Here is a 21,460-nt window from a genome sequence, read left to right as displayed (position 1 = left end):
CACTCTCAAATATATAGTAGAATGCATACATGTTTCACCCTGGGCAACTCTGTCTTGCAGAGATTTAGGATTGTGATGATCTGCACATGAGAACAAGAGAGTGGTATTCTAGCCCAGTGTTTCTCAACCTTTTTTTTTTAATATATAAAGTACCCCTTTAAAAATTATAAGTACCCCCAGTACCTTTCAGACACAAAACATTGTTCTACCATTGCAACACATTTGTTTAAACAACTTAATCATAGCTGGGCGGGTGATGTAATTTTTGGGTGTAAAAAGTACAAAAATAAAAAAGCATTATAAAACAAAACAAAAATTCAGTTTTCTTCAAATTTCAGTTGTGTTGATGTACCCCCTACCCCCCTCCCAGACTCCTCTCGAGTACCCCTAAGGGTACTCAAACCACTGGTTGAGAAACACTGCTCTAGCCTCCCACATAGAACTATTCCCTGCCCACTGCTGATGTGGTGACTACATAGCCTTGAATAAATGACCACCTCTTTGCGTCTCCATTTCCACATCCACAACACAGACAATAGGAATGGTGTGAACATTAGTTTGTGACTGTAACAGCAGCACAAGATCTCTAGATGAAATATGCTGTTGTAAGAGAAAAAAGTTACTAGCTTCTTGTAGATCAGAGGTACTTCAGCAGATCTGCAATACCTGCCACAGATTACTTCTATCAGGAGCATTTTGATTCTCTAGTCAGCCCAACATTTAGAAGAATGTGCAGCGGCTCAGTTATCTAGGGAAGGGTATATAGATAGAGCCTATGCACAGTTCTTAAAGGATTTTTTCCTATTCAGTCTTGGAGTTGTGAGTAATATATTCAGGTCCAAGAAAGCATCCTCCAAAAAGAACGGTTCATCTGAGTAGTTTAAGGTGGTGAATACAAAGCAAATATAAAATTTTACTGTTTAAAGTGTTGTAGTACAGGTGCACAGGAACATATCAAATCCAGCTGTTCTACAAGATCACTCATGGGTCAAGCCTCTCTCCCCTTCCTTACATTATGCATCCTGCCAACTCCTGGATTCAAGATTCTGTGCTTATCCTGAAATAGCTGATGACTGCAAGATATGGAGTTGTACTTTTTGAAGGATTTTTACATGTCAGGAGCTACATTCCATCTAAAGATGTGCTGACCCCTTAGGGGCTTGTTCTGTAACCTTGTTGTAAACCATACAACAAGGTTGATCTTGCCAACACGTTCATGGGCATGCACCCATTACATCAGTGGTTTTCAAACTATGGGTCACAACCCAGTACTGGGTCATGGAATGTCAGGCACTGGATCTTGTTGCTGCAGTGGATCAGGTGACCAGCGGGGATGCTAAGGCAGGCTACCTGCCTGTCCTGGCACTGCAAACAGCTCTGCACCCCAGAAGCTGCCAGCAGCTGTCCTGGCTCCTAGATAGAGGCAGAGGGGAGAGTGCACACAGGGCTCCATGCACTGCTTCTGCCCTGAGCACTAGCTCCACACTCCCACTGGCTGGGAGTCTGCAGCTGGCTGCTTCTGGAACACAGCATGGTCTGTGGTGCCAGAAGAGGCAGAAATCCTGCTGCACTGCTGTCTGGAGTCACTCAAGGTAAGCCCTTCCTGCCCTAGCCCGAACACCCCCAAAGCTGGAGCCCTCTCCTACATCCCATCATAGAGCCCGTGCTCCAGTCAAATTATGTTGGCCACAGCATCAACAATTTTCTTCTACAGGGACATGAGACTAGAAGTTTGAAAACCACTGCATTATATGGCATGAGGGCTAATGCCAACATTTCAGTAAGCCCTTCGTCTCACAGGGGAGCACTTTAGGAGCACTAAAACTGTCCCATTACTGAACTATAGCCAGCACTGAGGTTAAGTCCAGGACCTGTTTAGCAGTCTCCCAAAACATGCTGACTGAAAATTTCACAGGTGGAGGGCGAAATCAGAATATGTCATTTAAACAAGGTAAAATATTTTGCACTAACTATCATTTTGATGTGTACAATGAGTCCAACTGAAATGAGTCAAAATATTAATCAAAGCAAAACATTAGTCAAAGCAACAGGTTTTGATCACCCCAAAGTGAAATCTCAGGATTTTCATTTTGCAGGAATTTTTGCCTCTGGCATGGAAAAAGATAAGAGAATTTTCTGTAGAACTAAAATTCCTATTCCTGACCAGCTCTGCCATCTAAGGAGGGTTTTTCCTGATAGCTGAAAAACAATGTAATATGCAAGATAGCTACAGTTTTCACCACCTTACAATTCCTCAAGGTCTGGATGGCCTCCAACTGCATTCACAGGAATATCCAGTAATGCTACTTGTGATAACACAATGTTCTGCATAGCATAATGAATTCTAACACTAAGTACCACCACACAGGACATTTCCTGCCCCTCTAAGGCAAATTCAGTATTCATTCCCCTGATAGTGACCATTCTGTATTCTCAGAACTTGGAAAGTAACACCTTCACATATGTGGTGGAAAGTGCAGAGTAAGAAACACATGGCATTTTATGACATCACAGAGGGGTAACGGTGTAAGTCTGTATCTGCAAAACCAATGGAGTGCTGTCACACCTGAAAGACTAACAGATTTATTTGAACATAAGCTTTGATAGGCAAAGACCCACTATGTCTTGCATCTAACAAAGTGGGTCTTTGTCTATGAGAGCTTATGCCCAAATACATCTGTTAGACTTTAAGGGGTCACTTATTGTTTTTAAGGTATTTTATGTATGTTTTCAAAATGGCCTAAAGAGAGTGAAATGTAGGAGGTGTAAGTATCCTTCCCGGCTGTTGACACAATGGAAGCTAAAGCATTGTATACTCTGATATATTATGAATTAAATTTCACATTTCTCTACACACTGATCTTTAAGCCACCATTGTTCAAAGAAATTAAAACACAAGAGCAGGGATCCAGACAATCATTTCTGTAACTAGTGCCCCCAAAATAATTTTTTTAGAGATCTAATACTCCAGGGTTACATTGCAATTAGTTTTTCATTTGAAGGAAATGTAAAGAGATTACATCAAGGGCTGGCAACCTGCCACCCCCCGGTTTGCCTGGATCCGGTCCCCAAGGTTTGGGGATCCCAAACTAGTGCTGGAGTACACAATATCTAGCCTACTGATTTTTCTGTGGTTTAGTGACCAACCCAAAAAAGGTTTCCCACTCCTGGATTACATCATTAAAAATTGGCCTGAATATGTGCACAGTATTGGTGGTCTTAGATTAAGTTTGTATGAGTTCACATTAGATAAGAGTTATGATCAATTTTAAGGAAATCTTAACTGGAAACTGTTTTCATTCTAAAGGATTTGTAGGATATGTAAGAAATTTAAGTTTGTGGTGGCAGAAAGCCCTGCTTGGAATCTACAGAAAAATAAAATACTTTCAGTGTTCCAGAAAACCACGAGACAACTTTTATGTTGCAAACAAAGCGACGTGCCATTATTTTGTTACAATGATACAGGTTGAACCTCTCAAATTCGGGACTCTCTGGTCCGGCAACATCCATGGTCCAGCAGGACCACAAATGTTGCTGGACCATAAAGCCTGGGCTGGCCAGATTTAGAAACATAGCTGGGCTAGCAGCAAGGAGTGCCGCCCCAACTGGAGCTGGCTCTGTAGGAAACACAGCATCAGTCAGGGCTGGCACAGTGCAGGAACGCAGTCGGGGATGTGGCTGGTGGTGGGGAGTTCAGCCTTGGCTGGGGCTGGAGTTAGCTGGACATGCAGCCTGGACCGGTGCTGTGGCAGGGGGGCATAACCCTGACTAGGAGCTGGCGCGTGAGGAATGCAGCCCTGGGTAGACCCAGCATGGTGTGGGATAGAAGGCAGTCACAAGGAGTGCAGCCCCACCCAGAAGCAGAGGCTACAGCTGGGTAGGGAGCCTTGACCTCCCCTTGTCTAGCAAACTCCATTGTTCAGGACTAGGATTTCCTGACAAGGAAGGTCTGACCTGTAGTTTATCATCTGAAAGTCCTTCCTATTAAATGTTAATATTGTGTTAATTGATAAAATTAAGCTGACTTTAGCATCTGTAATGTATAGAATACCAAGACCTGGTAGCTGGATTACTCAAAAGTACTGAAAGTATTCTCTTCAGAAAATCAATGGCGATAGTAACCGCGGGTTGTTTGGTTTCAGTTTAACTCCACTCTTGCATGTAAAGGTGCCGATTGCTACAATGAGGTCATAAAAACCTGACACTCCAACTCTCTCAAAACTGGCTCCAGTCAGAAGACTTATTCCCTCACCCAAAGCCATTCGTCCACCTTCATTCTAAAACGGGTGGGCAATTTTAGAAGAGGGGCCACTTCAAAAATTATTGAAGTGGCCCCGAGCCACCCCAGAAGGGGTGGGGCCTTGAGAGTAAGGGGGGCCAGGACACTTCCCATGCTCCCCTGCCCACAGACCCTGATTGGCTTGGGGGCATGGGGAGCGTATGAAGTGTTTGCCCCACACACACTCCCCCGCCCCATCCTCCCTAGTGCCTAGAGAACTGCCAGCTGGGGGCGGGGGGAGTAGCAGGGTGTCTGAAGGTTGGATCAACCCACCTGGTGGGCCAGGTCTGGCCTGGAGAGACTCTCTTGCCCACCCTTGTTCTAAAACATGCTCCTGCCTTACCCCAATACACACACACACACATATTTATGGATGAGCACGCAAAATATGGAAAACCTCCACAGAGCCTGAAGGGCCACACTATCCTGAAGATCAGTGGTCTAAGAATGGCAATATGGGTTTCAGTTTGCATTGTTTACTACTAATCTCCAGAGCAATTTTACTCAATCTACTCCCTTGTATTTGAGTTGAACACCAACCGCTACCCACACCAGTTAAGCCCGGGTTTGCAGTTCTAATGGGATTCGTTGCCTCATGTTCCAGACCCATAGCAGAAGCTGTGCAAATCAAATTACACAACTTTGTTTTAGTATTGCACCCCCAATGACACCTGGGCAAATTCCGTAAGTCCAGGGGTTTACACAGGCATTATGAACGCACAATCTGCAGACTATGCAGTTGCACTGGTAATGCCAAAAGAGATTTTAAGGATTAAATTAGGCAGTCACTTGGGATTAATTAGGAGAGGGGAAGTATCCAGCTTGTCCAAGCCCTAAGAGAGTTTGGGGGTACTGGTCAATTAGAACAAATCTACTTGCAAACTAAACAAATTAGCTCTGGCAGTCAGAGGCACATCACCACTAAGGACCCCCAAGCAGCCATTTTCAAAGCCCATTGTTCAAACCAAAGCCACATTATAAACACACACAGTTTGAGGCACTATGCCGTTGCATGCACACAAAGTTGGAATGGTTACATTCCTTGTATAGCAAAAGTAAAATGACTCCCAAACACCCTTCCCCCCAAAAAATATATGGGAAAATTCTGCCCTCCATGATAATGTGTTGGCTGTTATCACCCAGAGTGGCTCCTTTTCTCATCCTCCCTCTCTCTGTATTGAAAGGGCATGGCCAGAGAGCCCCAAAATACAGCATGTATATGGTGATCTTGTCTGTTGGGGGAAAGAGATTGATGATACCACTTAGGCTCCTCTCCTGACCCAACACTGAAATGCTAACTGGCCAATAATGGCTGGCTGGCTTACTGCATATTATGTCCTGCACACTTAAAATCAGAAGGGGGCCCTAGATAGGGGTGGGCTATAATTTTTGATGGGAGACCACTTTAAGAATTTGGTAAGGGGTTAAGGGCTGCACTCTTCCAGGATATCCATGGAGCAGGTGCAGGGTCTGGGATGGAGGCTGGGTGAAGAAGGGAGCTTGGAGTAGGGGACTGGAGTGAAGGAGGTGGTGTGGTGTGGAGTCAGGAAGGGAGTTTGGGTGAAGGAAGGGTTTGTTACCTGCACAAGGGATTGGAGTGCAGGAGGGGGTGCAGAGTCAGGAAGCGGGTGTACGGTCTGGGAGGGGGCTGAGACATAGGGTGGGGTTGCAGGAAGTGGGTAGGGGTTTGGGTTGTGACCTAGAGTAGGAGAGGGCTGAGACCCAAGGCAGGGCTTGGGGCTCCGGATCTGTGAAGGGTATGGGGGCAGGGCTTGGAGTGCAGAGTTTGGGTTGTGACCTGGGGTGGGGCAGGAACAGGAGGAAGGGCAGAGGATTGGGGAAAGGCACAGGTGGTGTGCCAGGTTCAGGCTTTGGCTGGGAGGCACTTACCTTAGGCAGCTCCTGGCCAGCCACCGAGCAGGACCTTCAGGCAGGTACCCTGCCTGCTGCACCCTGCATGTCACTCAAAGCGGCCGCCTGCAAGGACCACGTGTTTTCTGCATGCTACATGCCTAGGGGAGGTGGCCCTCCATTCACTGCCTGCATTGCAAGCACAGCTCAGACAACTCCCATTGGCTAGAAAATGGCTAATGAGAGCTGTGATATTGTACCGGGGGCAATGGCATCATGTACAGCTCCCCCATCCACCGGGGCGAGCAGCAGACTGTGAGCACATGGCCCCCGGGGTATGGCAGCTGCCTGAAGCATCCACTGGGCCACAGGACAGTGGTAGGCCATATGTGATACTTTGACAGCTAGATCCGGCCCCACAGGCTGTATTTTGCCCACTTCTGCCCTGGATTCAGAGTAACTTCAGACATCAGAACCACACTTGCAAGCCTGACAAATTGGCGCCAGCATTAAGCCTGAAGCACTCAGCTTCCAGGTAACTCAACTATCCTCTGAAAGGAAAGCAAAGTAAGACATTAAAAAACTGAATGTGTGGTTTATTATATTTAAGATTCATTTTTGTCTATAGGGTTTAAATATGTCTGTCACATAGTTAACAGTAAATTAATGTAATTTTACATGTTCAGTATTTTGATACACAGTACAGGACTACAAACATGGCAAAGGAGCACTGGAAAAATTAATATTTCCTCAATGCAAGTATCGATTCTGCAGCACCACTTAAAACTGACTAGGGATGCAAGCTGCAGTATTGTAAGCACACTAAAACCCCAAACTTATATTAAACATTAGAGAAACAAAACAACTGTCATAAAGGCTTAATATTTAAGATTTGATACAGGATTAAAATACTAATATTTTTAATATCCTGGTTTCAAATTAATAAATATAAAAACAATATAAAAATATACACCAGTTGATAAAAGGATGCGCTGAGTAAAATTAGAAAGTTAAATTTCACTTTCAAATGTATGCAGATATGTCTTTAGGGAGAGAATTTCTGTGTAACTTCGGCTGGTCTTTCGGAAGAAGTCCAAGCTCGTAAGCTGTTCAATGTCACGCACTCGGGCAGTGTGCATCTTCAGGAGATCTTCAACCCATCTGGATTCTTCCTCTGCACTCTGAAATGAATACAACTGGATTTAATTTTCATGCAGAATCTGACCTCTTTTTGAAAGTGTGTTCCACCTTTCCTAATTAGCTAGCTCCATCACACACAACATATTCACATGCTCTTCTATTCAAAGTCAATTACTGGTAAATGAAAGATGGGGGGAGGTATAGTTTTGGGTCAGATCTTAATTTTAGGATTTTGATTCAAACATGGCCAAAATATTTTTTATAAGAATTGAAGTTACCTGAGAATGAATAGTTGTAGATCTCTTGGTGAGAAAAGACAGGGGCACTACTAGGAAATCTGTTGTTCACTCAATATTTGTCATTTTGTAACAATTGCATGAAAGCAGCTTGCAGTTTTGGCATTATATTGTCTAACTAAGGTCTAGCCCTAGTTAGGCTTTGAACCTTTATCACAAACTTAAGCCCCAGCGTCATTCTGACATGACCAGCACATCCTTGCCTCATCTAGTTAAAAATGCCACTGTACTCTTTTAATCTTCCACAAATCCTCACTAAGAAAAATAGTGACATCCAGCATCATATGCCACCCTTCCACATAACTAGCCCAACTTGTCCAAGAACGGTCATACTGGGTCAAGACCAATGGTGCATCTAACTCAGTATACTATCTTCCAAAGGTGGTCAATACCAGATGCTTCAGAGGGAACATACACAAAAGATAATCACTGCTAGTTGCCCATTCTCAGCTTCTGTCAAAATTAAGGTTAGGGACACCATCCCCGTTCTTCCTGGTTAATAGCCATTGATGGACCTATTCTCCATGAACTAATCTAATTCTTGTTTGAATCCTGTTATAATCATGGACTTCACAGTATCCTCTGGCAAGGAGTGCCAAAGGTTGACTGTGTACTGTGTCACTTTTGTTTGTCTGAAACCCGCTACCTATTAATTTCATGTGGTGATCCTACTTCTTTATGGGAAGTGATACATAATACTTATTTACTTTCTCCGGTCATGATTTTATAGATATCTATTATGTATTCCCTTAGGCCAGTGGTTTCCAAACTTTTCGAGCATCTGAATTCCTTTTCAATCTGTTAAAATTTTACAGACTCTCCAAGGGGAGTGGTGGGAAGCAGCAGCCAGCATGTCCCGAGCTCCCACCCCATCCTTCCCCTGCCCATCCACAGAGGATACGGCAAGAGGGCTCTTGTGGACAAAGGCAGCTCCTGCCCCTGGCACTCCACCCTTTGCTGGGCACGGAGCCCTGGAGGAAGGGGGGAGGGGAGTAAGGATTGAGCCCACCACGGGACTGGGAGGAGGGAAGACTGGAGCGTAAATGGCAGTGCAGCTGGCAGTGGGAGGATGGATGGATGGTGCCCCCTGGGGTATCAAGATTGCATCCCGAGAGTGGGAGGCAGTGTGCATGTAGTCAGGCATGAATGGCAAGCCCTGGGCGAGAATTGCCTGGTGGAAGGTCCTAGTTCTGTGGTGGGCCTGATTCTTACTTTTCTTTTCCTTTCCTAAACTTTCTGCAGACCCCCTACAGTACCATCACAGACCACCAGGGGTCCGTGGACCACAAGTTGGGAACCCCTGCCTCCCCCTATGCACTTGGTTGCTGCTGCTCTGCTTCCCCTGTCAGGAAGCGAGGGCCGACACACGCACCACCTGCATTGATTTCTCCTCTACCCCTCTCCTGGGCAGCTAGGAGTGAGAAGTATGCAGCACGCTGAGCAATTTCCCCTCATTCCCTGACAGTCAAGGGACACAGAGCAGCAGCAAGCTAGTATGTGCAGCTGCAGTGACACCCCTCCCCATGGTGCCCTTGCTCCCCTACACTCACCCATATACACCCAGCCCTCTGCCCTGAGCCCCCCATGCCCTCAGCTCGCTGCCCTGACTCCTGCACCCCCCGCGAGCCTCTCCTCACCCCCAATCCTGACTACTGAACACTCCCAGCCTCCTGACCAGAGCTCCTCCTCACCCAAGCTCCTGTCATGACTCCTGCTACCCCCTGCCACATACATAACTCTGCCCTGAGCACCCGCCCTCCCCCTGCTCCAAGGACTCCCCCCCCCCCCCCCGGGGGGGTTCCATGCAACAGTACCTGTAAGAAACTTAACTGTTTAAGAACCTTTGAAGAGGGACCTTATATAATCTCCCCGGGGGGAAAAAGAGCTAGACATGGAGGGTAGGGATAGGGTCCAAAGCGACCTAGATAAATCGGAGGATTGGGCCAAAGAAATCGGATGGTGTTCAGCAAGCACAAGAGCAGAGTCCTGCACTGTGGATGGAAGACTCATGTGCTGCTACAGGCTGGGGACCGACTTGCTAGGCAGCAATTGTGCAGAAAAGGATCTGGGGATTACATAGATGAGAAGCTGGATATGAGTTAACAATGTGCGCCCTTGTTGTCAAAAAGGCTAACGGCATATTGGGCTGCATTAGTAGGAGCATAGCCAGCAGATCCAAGGAAGCAATTATTCCTCCCAGCACTGGTAAGGCCACATCTGGAGGATTGTGCCCAGTTTCTCCCCGCTCCGCCCCAGAAAAGATGTGGGCAAATTAGAGAGAGTCCAGTGGAGGGCAAGAAAAACGATCAGGGGGTTGGGACACGTGACTTATGAAGAGAGATGGTGGGAACTGGGCTTATTTAGTCAACAGAAGAGAAAAGTGAGAGGATCGAGTGAGAAGCCGTCAATTGCCTGAAAAGAGGGAGAGGGTTCCCAAAGAAGATGGAGCTAGGCCATGAGAGGCAGAGGAAGGCAGTGACGTCCCAAACTGCCAGCCCTGCTCTGCCCACATTGCATCCTCAGCCTCCACCCCCTGCATCTCCCCCAGGGCTGTCTGGGATTCAGCCCTGCCAAAGCCAGGGCTGCATGCTGCCCATCCACCCTCTCCCCCATGCTGAGGTGTGGAAGGTTGGGGGCAGTCACCTGCTGGGGAGGAGTGACTTTGACCTACAGTGGGGGGAGCACTTGGCAGGGCAGAGCTGAGGGTGGCCATAAGCAAAGCAGTTTTCAGTGGTGGCAAATGACAGAACAAGGAGAAATGGTTTCATGTTGCAGCATGGGAGGTCTAGGTTGGATATTAGGAAATACTATTTCACTGGGGGGGCGTGAAGCACTAGAATGGGTTATCTAGGGACAGTGTTTTTTTTGTAAGAAAAAATGGTGCTGGTACTCTGGGGGGGGGGGGGGGGGGGGGATTTGCGGCCCCTTTAAGAGCTGCCCAGCTTCCGCCCCTTTAAATTATGCAGAGAAAACAGGTGCCGGTACACTGTCCCAGGGTGTACCATCACAAAAAAGCACTGCCTAGGGAGGTGCTGGAATCTCCATCCTTAGAGGTTTTTAAAGTCCCAGTTTGACAAAGCCCTGGCTGGGACAATTTAGTTGGGGTTGGTCCTGCTTTGAGCAAAATCAATCTTCTATGATTGTATGACCAAAAAATATCAGATACACAAGAGGCCAGGTTTGTGGGTGGGTCATGACAGCCAGTAAGTGAGAGGGGTGAAGCAATGAATAAGTTACAAAGCAGGGTTCTAAAGTACATCTCTAGGACTCCATGCCAGTCTGTTTTGATTTGCTATTTTTTTCAAAGACAAAACTATTTCACTTTTAGCTCTGTGCGCCCATAGAAAACTAGACTAAAATCTAGATAAATTTGTCTGTAAGACAAATCTAGATAAAGTACAAAACAAAAAGAAAAAAACGCCCTACTTATTTTACAAGAACTCAGTGAATCCAGCATGGCAATACACAAAAACAGGAAATTCCCTGCTTGGCAGTTTGCTCAAGTCTGGAGATCAACTATAGAATTCTACAGTATCAACTTTGATGCTATAGAATACTATAACTGGAAGGCACCTCAAGAGATCATCAAGTCCAGTTGCATGCTCTCATGGCAGGACCAAGAACAATCTACATCATCCTTGATAGAGGTCTGTCGAACCTGCTCTTAAATATCTCCAGTGATGAAGATTCCACAACCTCCTTAGGCAATTAATTCCAGTAATTAACCACCCTGACAAAGTTTTTCCTAATGTCCAACCTAAACTCCCTTACTGCAATTTAAACCCCATTGCTTCTTGTCCTATCAGAGGCCAAGAACAATTTTCTCCCCTCCTCCCTCTGACACCCTTTTAAATACCAGAAAACTGCTATTGTGTCCCCTCTCATCTTCTCCTTCCCCAACTAAACAAGCCCAATTCCTTCAGCCTTCCCTCATAGCTTATGTTCCCTAGACCTTTAATCATTTTTGTTGCTCTTCTCTGGACTTTCTTCAATTTCTCCACATCTTTCTTGAAACATGGTGCCCAGAACTGGACACAATACTCCAACTGAGGCCTAATCAGTGCAGAGCAGAAGAATGACTTCTCATGAGTTGCTCACAACACTCCTATTAATGCATCCCAGAATCAAGTTTGCTTTTTTTGCAACCGTGTCACACTGTTGACTCATATTTAGCTTGTGGTCCACTGTGACTCCGAGATCTCATTCTGCAGTACTCCTTCCTAGACAGTCACTTCCCCATTCTGTATGTGTGAAACTGACTGTTCCTTCCTAAGTGGAGTACTTTGCATTTGTCCTATTAAACTTCATAGTATTTACCTCAGACCATTTCTCCAGTTTGTCCAGATCATTTTGAATTATGACCTTACCCTCCAAAGCACTTGCAACCCCTCCCAGTTTGGTATCAATTGCAAATTTAATAAGTGTACTCTCTATTGCATCATCTAAATCGTTGATGAAGATATTGAACAGAGCCAGCCCCAAAACAGACCCCTGTGGAACCCCGCTTGTTATGCCCCTCCAGTATGACTGAACTGTTAATAACTACTCTCTGAGAAAGGTTACCCAGCCAGTTATGCACCCCCTTATAGTAGTCCCATCTAGGTTGTATTTGCCTAGATTATTGATAAGAAGGTCATGCGAGATCATATCAAACGCCTTACTAAAGTCTAGGTATACCAGTCCACCACTTCTCCTTTATCCACAAGTTTTGTTATCCTATTAAACAAAGCTATCAGATTGGTTTGATAGGATTTGTTCTTTACAAATCCATGCTGGCTGTTCCCTATCACCTTATTTTCTTCAAGATGTTTGCAAATGAATTCCTTAATTACCTACTCCATTATCTTTCCTGACACAGAAGTTAAACTGACTGGTCTGTAGTTTCCTGAGTTGTTCTCATTTCCCTTTTTATAGATGGGCACTGTGTGTGACCCTTTCCAGTCTTCTGAAATCTCTCTACTATGCAAATGTGTAACAAATTTACTCGTGAAAAGTTAATCTGCCTTCTTAGTTTTTAAATGTTCAGTCTTCTAAACTGGAAGTCATACTCTGTATTCTAAATTAAAGGGACAAAGCTCAAACAGAAACATTGTTAGATTATGAAGCTCAATTTTTAGACCATTGGGAAGACCTAAAATATGCTAGTAATTCTAGAAAAGGATAGTGACGTAGCATATCACAGGACTGCGTTAGGATCTATTCTAAGTTCTTTTATAGACCATCTGTGTGAACCTGAAAAAGTCAATTAACTGCTCTGCACCTCAGTTTCTGCATTGACAAAATGGGGATACAACAACTGTATTGCACATGGCTGCTGTGAGGTTTAATTCATAAAATTTGTGTAGGTCATCTTTCAGTTCCGACTAGAACACAAGAACACAGAGAGATAAAGGCCGGGGAGGAAGTAAGCTGGGAAAAGAGACCATTTTTTTAAAATCTCAGAAATTTTTTTTGGAGAGGTTAAGGATATTACTTCTTTTACCCTACACTGTTCACCCATACCTATAGAATGGGAAGTTGGACACGGCCAACTGTCATTTGAATCAGATGGAATACCATGGTTCAAGGACACATCTGATACAGTGATCAGGATGAACACCCTTTTGCCGAATTACATTTTCTCTAAATAATTCAGTTAAAAAAAAGTAGAATGGTTCTTTATTAACTTCCTTGACAAAGCAGTGAATATTAGCAGAAAGGCTAAGGCCTACAGTACACATGAAACAAGATGTGTGTGCCAAAGAAGGAGTGGGTACAGGAATAAATCAGAGCAGAGGTGTAGGAAGCAGTGAAACTAGAAGAGCGTAGAAGCTGGAGCTTGACTCACGGTAAAGGTGCTTGATAGATAAGGAGGACAGTGTTCTAAGCATATTGTGGGTGGAGTTGGAAAAATTACTCCTACTTGGTACCTGGAACAGGAGCTCTGGCTTTGTGTATCAATACTAAATGCACCATAAATATTTTGACTTGGGAAACAAAGCAGCCTATAGAGAAGAACCCACGTGGAAAAATTTCTAACACAGAATGTAGTATTCCACTGCTTTGTTCTGTGCACTGGCTCTCCTGGTGTTTGGACCATGTTTAAACATTCAGATGTTAACATCTAAAAGCCTTATACAGACTGGGTCCACTGTATTTTCCAGGTTACTGCAACTATAAACAGTTGTACCTCTGATCTAAGAGAGAAAAAGTCTTTTGGCCCCAGGAAAACTCAGGAACAGGTAGAGCATCTCTTTGCTGCTGTTGTGTTTAAGTAATAACTATGTTGTATGAGGAGTCACCTGGAACACCATGGCAGGCAGACATTATAAGGATGTAAAGCTGAATTTCACAACAGCCCCTTCACAAAAACATCTGATTGTCAGCCTTTATATTGAACTTGTCTAGCTGTGCAGCTCCAAGATGACTTCATTAAAAGTTCTGCCATATGTTATGACCCTATAAGTTATTTACTGTGCTGCCAAATCATTGCATCTACATATCACATCTAGCCATTTTCACGTGTAACACAAAATATATTTTTAAAGATAGCAGTCCCAAGTTCTTTTCCAGTTTTGCCATCAATTCATTACAAGCAAGACATTTTGGTTTAAATTTTTGTTAAGTGTTCAATAATATTTGTTTAAAAGCTAGAGTGAATCACTAATTTTACTCATAGCCATGGCCAGACAAACTAGTTATGGAAACTAATATAGCAGGGCCTATTTGAACTTACATTGCAGCTCTCTTCATTGTCAGGACGGTGGGGAAATATGTATGAAAGAACAGAGAGTGGTCCATCACATTTATCAGCAGGCTGAGTGAAATCTAAACAGCTAGTTATGATACTGTAGTAATGAGTTGGAACTGGAACTGAACTGCCTTCCACGTACCTAGGTAGAAAATGCAACACAAACATTTAGCAAAAACTGATAAGTGTACTCCTAGATAAGACATTCCTGTGAAATGCTATTTGTACGGAGTGTTGTCAAAGTACTCATTTCCATCTTCACAGACAGGTGTCCTCTTAGGTTAGAATGTGAGTAAATGAAGGTACAGAAGTCACAAACGGCACGTCTACACTAGGAAATTATTTCAAAATAGCTAAATTCAAAATAACTCCCGAAATAACTGTTTTGAAATAAACTTATTCCTTGAGGAAAGCAGGAGTACAGATTTCAAAATAACCAGCCCATTATTTCAAAATAACAGGCTTGGTAGTGTGGACACTCTGCTTATTATTTCAAAATAAAGGGGACTATTTCAAAATAATTCCCTAGTATAGACCAGGGCTAAGAGGCTCCAATTTCTGCATAGTCTGATTACATTTGAAACATCCTACAATTAATTCTTGTTACCCACTGATCCTATTTACAGGGCTTCAATACAGACCAGAAACCAAGCAAAGAGCACAATTAATCAATATTGGGGTCCAGATTCTGGACTCTTCAGGAAGGAGAATTACTTTAATACCTAAGAAATCTTCAAGTGAGCACAGCAGCTCTACCTTAATGTCAGGCTCTGCAATGAGGGATAAGGCTGGAATGCCTTCACCCTCCGGTTGTTCCTGGACCCCACCAGAATTGTCCAATCAGTCACTGATATTATTCATAGATTGTATTGTCAGAAGGTGTCCATATAGACCTCTCTGTTGCAGTGGCATTGACAGGGCCTGATAAAAGTTTCACCTCTGCCATTCAAACCTATTATTTCTGGATACCTGCTAACTAAGGAAAGCAGATATTGCCGCAGTTGCACAAGCATCACAAGATTTTCTTTGAAACCATGAGAGCTACAAACATGCTTTTTAAAAATGAATATTGGGATTCTAATGTAATAACATGACTCCAGGAGCTGGGGCTTCAACAAGGGCCTATCATGGCTGTCCCTTACTTTCTCTTTGCTCCTACATAACAGTCCATAGAATTTCACTCAATTCCCATATGAATTCCAGTGGCATCTGACTGAACTAGATGGAAGCAGCCATCCTTCTACACAAGACTTTAAAAAACTGATTACAAAGGGAGACAACTGAACTGGAATTCATTTGTGAATTAAACAGTATCCATTTAGGATTGGATAAAGATCTGCACTGAAAAGACCATTTCCCTTCTCTGGATATTCAGATCTCCAAACCGAATGCTGTGAATGACCCAGTTCCACACTGCCTTCATTAGCTTCATTAACATAAGCAACTTCTCCCTTATATATATACACATACATACATACACACTCCTGCTTCTGTAACTTCCATTCCAGTTCATCCGATGAAGAGGGTTTTGCCTACAAAAGCTTATGCCCTAATAAATCTATTTGTTTCTAAGGAGCCACAGAAACAACCCACCCCTCTCTTTTTTTTTGGGGGGGGGGGGGGGGGAAGATTTATGTATTTAACTCAATAACCCTATTGTCCTTAGCATTGCATTGCAAGCAGAATTTGCTCCACTCTTACAAAGTAAAAGGTATAATAAATTATAGTAGTTACTGATGTTCCCTGAAACATAAATCAAAGTTGCCATCTTAGGAAGGATGAATGAACACTCCCTCTCAGAATATAAACACCACAAGGTAGGGAATTCTCTGATAATGGGTAGTTCCATTGCTGTTATCTGGAACAGAGTGAATTACTTTTTAATCCACACCCATAAAAGTATTTAGTCCTGAGAATCTTCCTTTTAGCAAGATATGCAAGAATCAAGAAACGTATCCTTACCAGATCGCACTAACCAGCAAATTTATTGCCTTCAAGGAACCCGATTCTTAGTTTTAACAAGTTAGCACTTTGTACCTTAAGCTCAAATAGCAACTGGGAAATGCTGTCTTGCTAGATAGTCAGTAAGAACAGTTAATGCATTTAAATATAAACTCTTACTGTTTTATCTTTTCTGGTGTGTCATGTAAACCATCGTAGTCATAATCAAAGATGGGTCCACTTATGACATTTACACCATTCCGTTCAGTTGCATACCTCTTCACCAAAACCCTTTGAAAATAATTCCATACCTCTGTGCAAAGAAACAAGATTAACTTCAGTGAGCAAACAATGCTTACGAGTTTCTAGATGCGCTTTTCTTGCAAGGATAAAAAAGCCAGATAGTTGTCATTCATATCATGCATGCAGCTATCAAAGGCATTATTGTAGAAGCACAGAATCGCAAGACTGGAAGGGACCTTGAGAGGTCATATAGTCAAGTCCCCTGCACTCATGCAGGACTAAATATTATTTAGACCAGGTATAGCAACCGATAAACCGTGAGCCAAATCTGAACCATCAAATGCTTTTGAATGGACCCCAAAATCTTTTTATTTACTTATCAATTATTGTTAGAGTTTTTAATTATTTTCTCTGAAGTCTGGATCTTGACTATACCTTGACCAAGAAATTTAGACTTTGACCATCCTTGCTTCAATTTAAGCCCACTGCTTCTCTCAGTTCTCAAAGACTGAGAATAATTTCCCCCCATCCTCCTTATAACTACTTTTTATGTACTTCAAACTTTATGTCCCCTCTCATTCTCTCCCCCCCCCCCCCCCCCCCAGAATACACAAATCCAGTCCTTTCAATCTGCCCTCACAGATCATGTTTGAGACCTTTCATCACTTTTGCCTTTCTTCTCTGGACTTCAAAGTAGGCAATCAGTAATGATTTTCCAATGCATGGTCACTTTTACTATGTTATTAATAACCAATTGTAACTGATAAAATAATATTCGGTCAGTCATTTTGCTGAGAGAGAGTGACAGACAGAGACAATGAATTCATGCTACTATGGTTCTTTTGGGTAATGCTGATCAGTAATTTAGCTCCTGAACCATTGCTCTAGAGGAAGTTTGTTAGATTTCTTTGTGCTGTATTCATTTTTTTTCTGATGAGCGATAAATGAAACGCACAGTGCCATTCTAAGGCTGGCATTGTAATAGACCTTATACAGACAGCTTGCTGTTCCTTCCCTAGCAGTAGAACTGAGTATTCACACACAGGCTTTCAATGTCGTTGGCTATTTGCAAGCATTCCAGTTGTGTTTTTAGTATCTATTTGCATCAATGCTATTCCCCTCCCCCTCAAACAGCACAACGTTTCAGTGATGCTGTCATTAGAGATTATAAGTTTTGTTATGCAATTAAAGAAGGTCCTATCTAAAAGAGCATGAAAGGCACATTATTTTCAGGTAAGTTTCCTCATATATCAATTGTTTTAATTTCTGTAACTGCAATGACTTAGTTATACTGAGACCTATTACGGAAGACCAGTGTCTTCTGAAGGATGTAGACAGATTGTCATACCAGACAAGATATCAACATTCTTCTTCCCTTAATCTAAGTATCTTCACTTATAAAAGATGGAACAGAGATCTAAATATATTAAAAAGGTAAAAGAAAGGAACTAATAGGAATTGTACCTAACCAAAGCCCATTGTAATGTTTTAAATTAATGAGCTGTTCACTCATACGGCCTCTATTTTCCCTTACTATTAATTTTTAAATCTCTTTACAGGGACCTTCTCCCTCTGTACAGAACGTGCATACTTCAGATAGTAATCATGATTTCTGCAGTATCAACTTTTCCATTGGAGAAACCTGTCAGTTGTTAGGGATGTCAATATCAACTTACGATTTAAAAAAATTATACCACAATACAAGCAATTTATGGTTGTTTGGTCCTATGATTATATTCCTGGAAACAGCATTTTAAGAAATCATGATTTCAGAGTAGGTAATCAGTCCACTGCTTGGTCAGGTAACTGTCATTCTGTCACCTTTGTCAAAGTGCCTTAAGTATATCACTACTTGCTAATACCCTCCCCTCCGGTTTGAAAAGGATCTCAGAATTTTGAGGTTTAGCCAAACTCCTTGGTCTAGAATTTGGGTAGGAAATCTCACAAGAGTTGTTTCCTGAGCCTCTTCCAAGACTTTCTGCTGTCAGCCAAGCCAGAAATGCCACCAGAAGAGCCTAAAAGTTTGCTACAATCCACCAAAACTAGAAAGCAAAAAAAATAAAGCAAAGATGTATTTGTTTAGATGCATTTAGTGCCATCTGTGATGAATCAATTTGGTACAACTATATTCCTGTACAAGGTATTAACAGAGGCCAGCTGAAATTTACCCACTAAACCTCTATATCAGCTCATTCTACAGTTCAGTAGTAACGTAATTTTTGAAAGATATCCATACCAGTTCGTTAAGCAGTGCGCAGAATCAGCTGTAAATGCACAAGCATACTTACTTTTGAAGGCAGGATACATAGGAATGATATTTGTTATTAGAAAGGCGTCATATTTAGCTTCCGCAGAGGAACTTAATTCTGAAAGTCATAGAATAAGACGTGTTAATGTGACAGTTCCTAGGGATAATTTCAGAGATTCAAGGAAAATAAATTAACTAAACAACTGCAGGTAGTAATCAAAAGAAAGATGACCTTCTAAATGAGACTCTGAATTCTATAATGAGATGACTGAATTAAGTTAAACAATTTTTTGGTATTTTGCATGACATAGGTCCTAGTTGCAAACTTCCACCAGCTAAATTTATTTCTATTTTTCTCATTCTCAGGAGGTGTGATCACTGTGGTGTGTGTGGGGGGTGGGAGGGCTCACACTTCCAAGACAGAGAAGTAGCCGTGTTAGTTTTAAAAAGCAGTGTGTACTTTATGCAATTAACAGCAGTGGGAAGATCATTTCTTGATTTTTTTTTTTTTCTGAACAGTTTCTATTCTGTCTTGGAAGTTAAAAAACAATGAATGGTCCTGTAGCATCTTAGAGTTTTTGTGGGCACAACCCATTTTTTTAGATGGTTGTGTCCACAAAAGCTCATGATACTGTCTACATTTTTTGTTAGTCTCTAAGATGCTGCAGGACCATTGATTGATTGATTGATTTGTTTTTAATTTTTTTTTTTCGGTTAGACTATTTCAACCCTTTCTTTAATAAATCAAAGAGGAAGAAGTCATCCCACCAGGCTGCAACTGTCTGCTCAGGCATTAATTCTGACTAGCATATACACCTGTCCTCGCAGAGACTGAAGCAATGGTAAGCAAGTCAACATGCGTGAGAAAATCCTGATCTCTCTTTACAGACAGGCAGAAATATAGTCTCGTTAAGTTTCCAGACTAAACAATTTTGTCTGTGACAAAAAAATTCAGATAGTAGCTGTGTTTCTCTAACATTCTGAATTGAAGATTTTTGGCCAGATGTTCAACTGGTGTATATTGGTGTAGGTGCATTGAATGCAAGAAGAAGAATATCAAATTTTTCCAGCTCAGGCTCAACCCCCCTCCTTCATCGTTACTGCATACACAATACATGCCAGATTTCAAATGAGTCGAACAGTATTTGATCTGATCATCTCATTTCATATCCAGTGATTTTAAGTCCAGAAAGGAACACTGATCTTTGGCCTTGGTTTGGCATGAGGTCAGTTTATAGAATTTTAGACTATCTTATAAGTGTTCTTAGAACAATCAGAGTAAATTAATTAATTGTATCTTAATTCCAGTCAAGTTTTGTCAAGTTTCCAATTTAACTTCTAACTACTAGGATCTTGTCTCATCTTTGTTAGACAAGAGCCCTTTATTTTCAGACATCTTCTTCCCTCATATGTACCCTGGACTGATCAAATCACCATCTTTTTAATAATAAACAGATCTGTTTAACTAGCTGAATGGATATTTGAGTTACCGAACTTTTCAAAAGCAGGGACCCAACTAAAATTTATACAGTGGTCAAAAATCATGTGCACTTAAAACTGAATTACATTTAACTGTTTCATTGGCTTATTACAGTCTCTCCAGAAGAAAAAACTAGTAATGGTACGGCTATCAAATATCTCTTCAGTGACACTGAAAAGCTCTCAACTCCTCCAGATATGGTGCCTTTTTCACATAAAAAAAAATTTCCTAGCAAATGAGATAAAAAAATCTCTAGGAATAAAAAGTAACAGCATGCAGAGTATCTCCTTTATATTCTACACACGTTCTATTTAAACTTACGAGGTGGAAAAAGGAATCCATAAGTCATTTGTTTATCTGCTCTATAGGCTGAGCAGCTCTGACTGTTTCCTGGAGAAATACGCAGATCTGGCCTCACACAGTTAGACAGATGCTCGGGGACACCAGTTACCTCTGCCTGCATTGAAAGGCACACATGAAACCAGCTGTCAATATCATTCCCAACAAAAGTCAATAACAAGAGCATGAGACTTGTTTAGATCTACCATTAGTGAAGAATGTTATTTGAAGCATAATCATTTCTAATAGCCATCAGGTAAGATGGAAGATCCTCTTTACTATAAAATATATCCATCAACCACTATAGTAAAAAAAACTGTTCCATGACACGGAGATAGTCTACTTCAGCAATCTAGGGACAGGAATTTCCACTGGAAACAACTTGATAAAACTAGCTGATTATAATGCAGAGGAACAAATCCTGGGTGAAGCCGCATACACAGTCCTTGAGCCTCGAAATTCCACTTTTTTATGCAGAGTGCTCTCTATAATGGAAATCTACGTGATTCAAAGCAGGAAAATCCCTGTAGGAAAGGGAATTTTAAGACTCCTGGAATACAGCTACCAGTGATATTATATGACATTTTTCAAAAGCAAAGCTGAAATGGACCTGTTTTGAAATAGTGTACGATGTCCAGAGGGGCATCAGGAAAGTTTCACTGTAGCCACTTTCAAAGTCTTGGTGATGTAAGATATTGTACTTTGTACGATAAAGTACTGCAGGACGTCCATACAGAAGATGTTTCTCTAGAAATCGGAGGAAGCTACATTAACTTATATGAAGACACACTGCCAGAATCAATTTATCCAAAACATGTTCCTTTAACAGGCAAATCCCCTGTGTTGCATCCAGCCTAAATAACTGAGCTGACTACTATAGAAACAGGTTAGGCTTAAAAGGATGAAAAAGAGA

At 42.3% G+C, this 21,460-nt stretch overlaps 1 protein-coding gene across 3 annotated transcripts in view; it reads right to left on the bottom strand.

The window, feature by feature from the left end:
• Positions 1–6,709: 6,709 nt before the first annotated feature.
• Positions 6,710–21,460, bottom strand: part of ENPP2 (ectonucleotide pyrophosphatase/phosphodiesterase 2) — a 97,587-nt gene continuing 82,836 nt past the window's right edge. For all 3 annotated transcript variants that reach the window (XM_006130772.5, XM_006130770.5, XM_006130773.5), the window contains 6 exons: positions 21,158–21,294; positions 20,530–20,665; positions 18,769–18,846; positions 16,418–16,550; positions 14,282–14,438; positions 6,710–7,311 (listed from right to left, as the gene is read on the bottom strand). In XM_006130772.5, coding sequence (XP_006130834.1) covers positions 7,141–7,311; positions 14,282–14,438; positions 16,418–16,550; positions 18,769–18,846; positions 20,530–20,665; positions 21,158–21,294 — 812 coding nt within the window. In that variant the 3' untranslated portion in view covers positions 6,710–7,140. The remainder of the gene's footprint in view (positions 7,312–14,281; positions 14,439–16,417; positions 16,551–18,768; positions 18,847–20,529; positions 20,666–21,157; positions 21,295–21,460) is intronic.

This window comes from Pelodiscus sinensis, chromosome 2, assembly GCF_052426305.1.
Source record: "Pelodiscus sinensis isolate ZL-2025 chromosome 2, ASM5242630v1, whole genome shotgun sequence".
Lineage (NCBI taxonomy): Eukaryota > Metazoa > Chordata > Testudines > Trionychidae > Pelodiscus > Pelodiscus sinensis.
The sequence above is the reverse complement of the archived record's forward strand: the minus strand, read 5'-3'. Positions and strand labels throughout refer to the sequence as shown.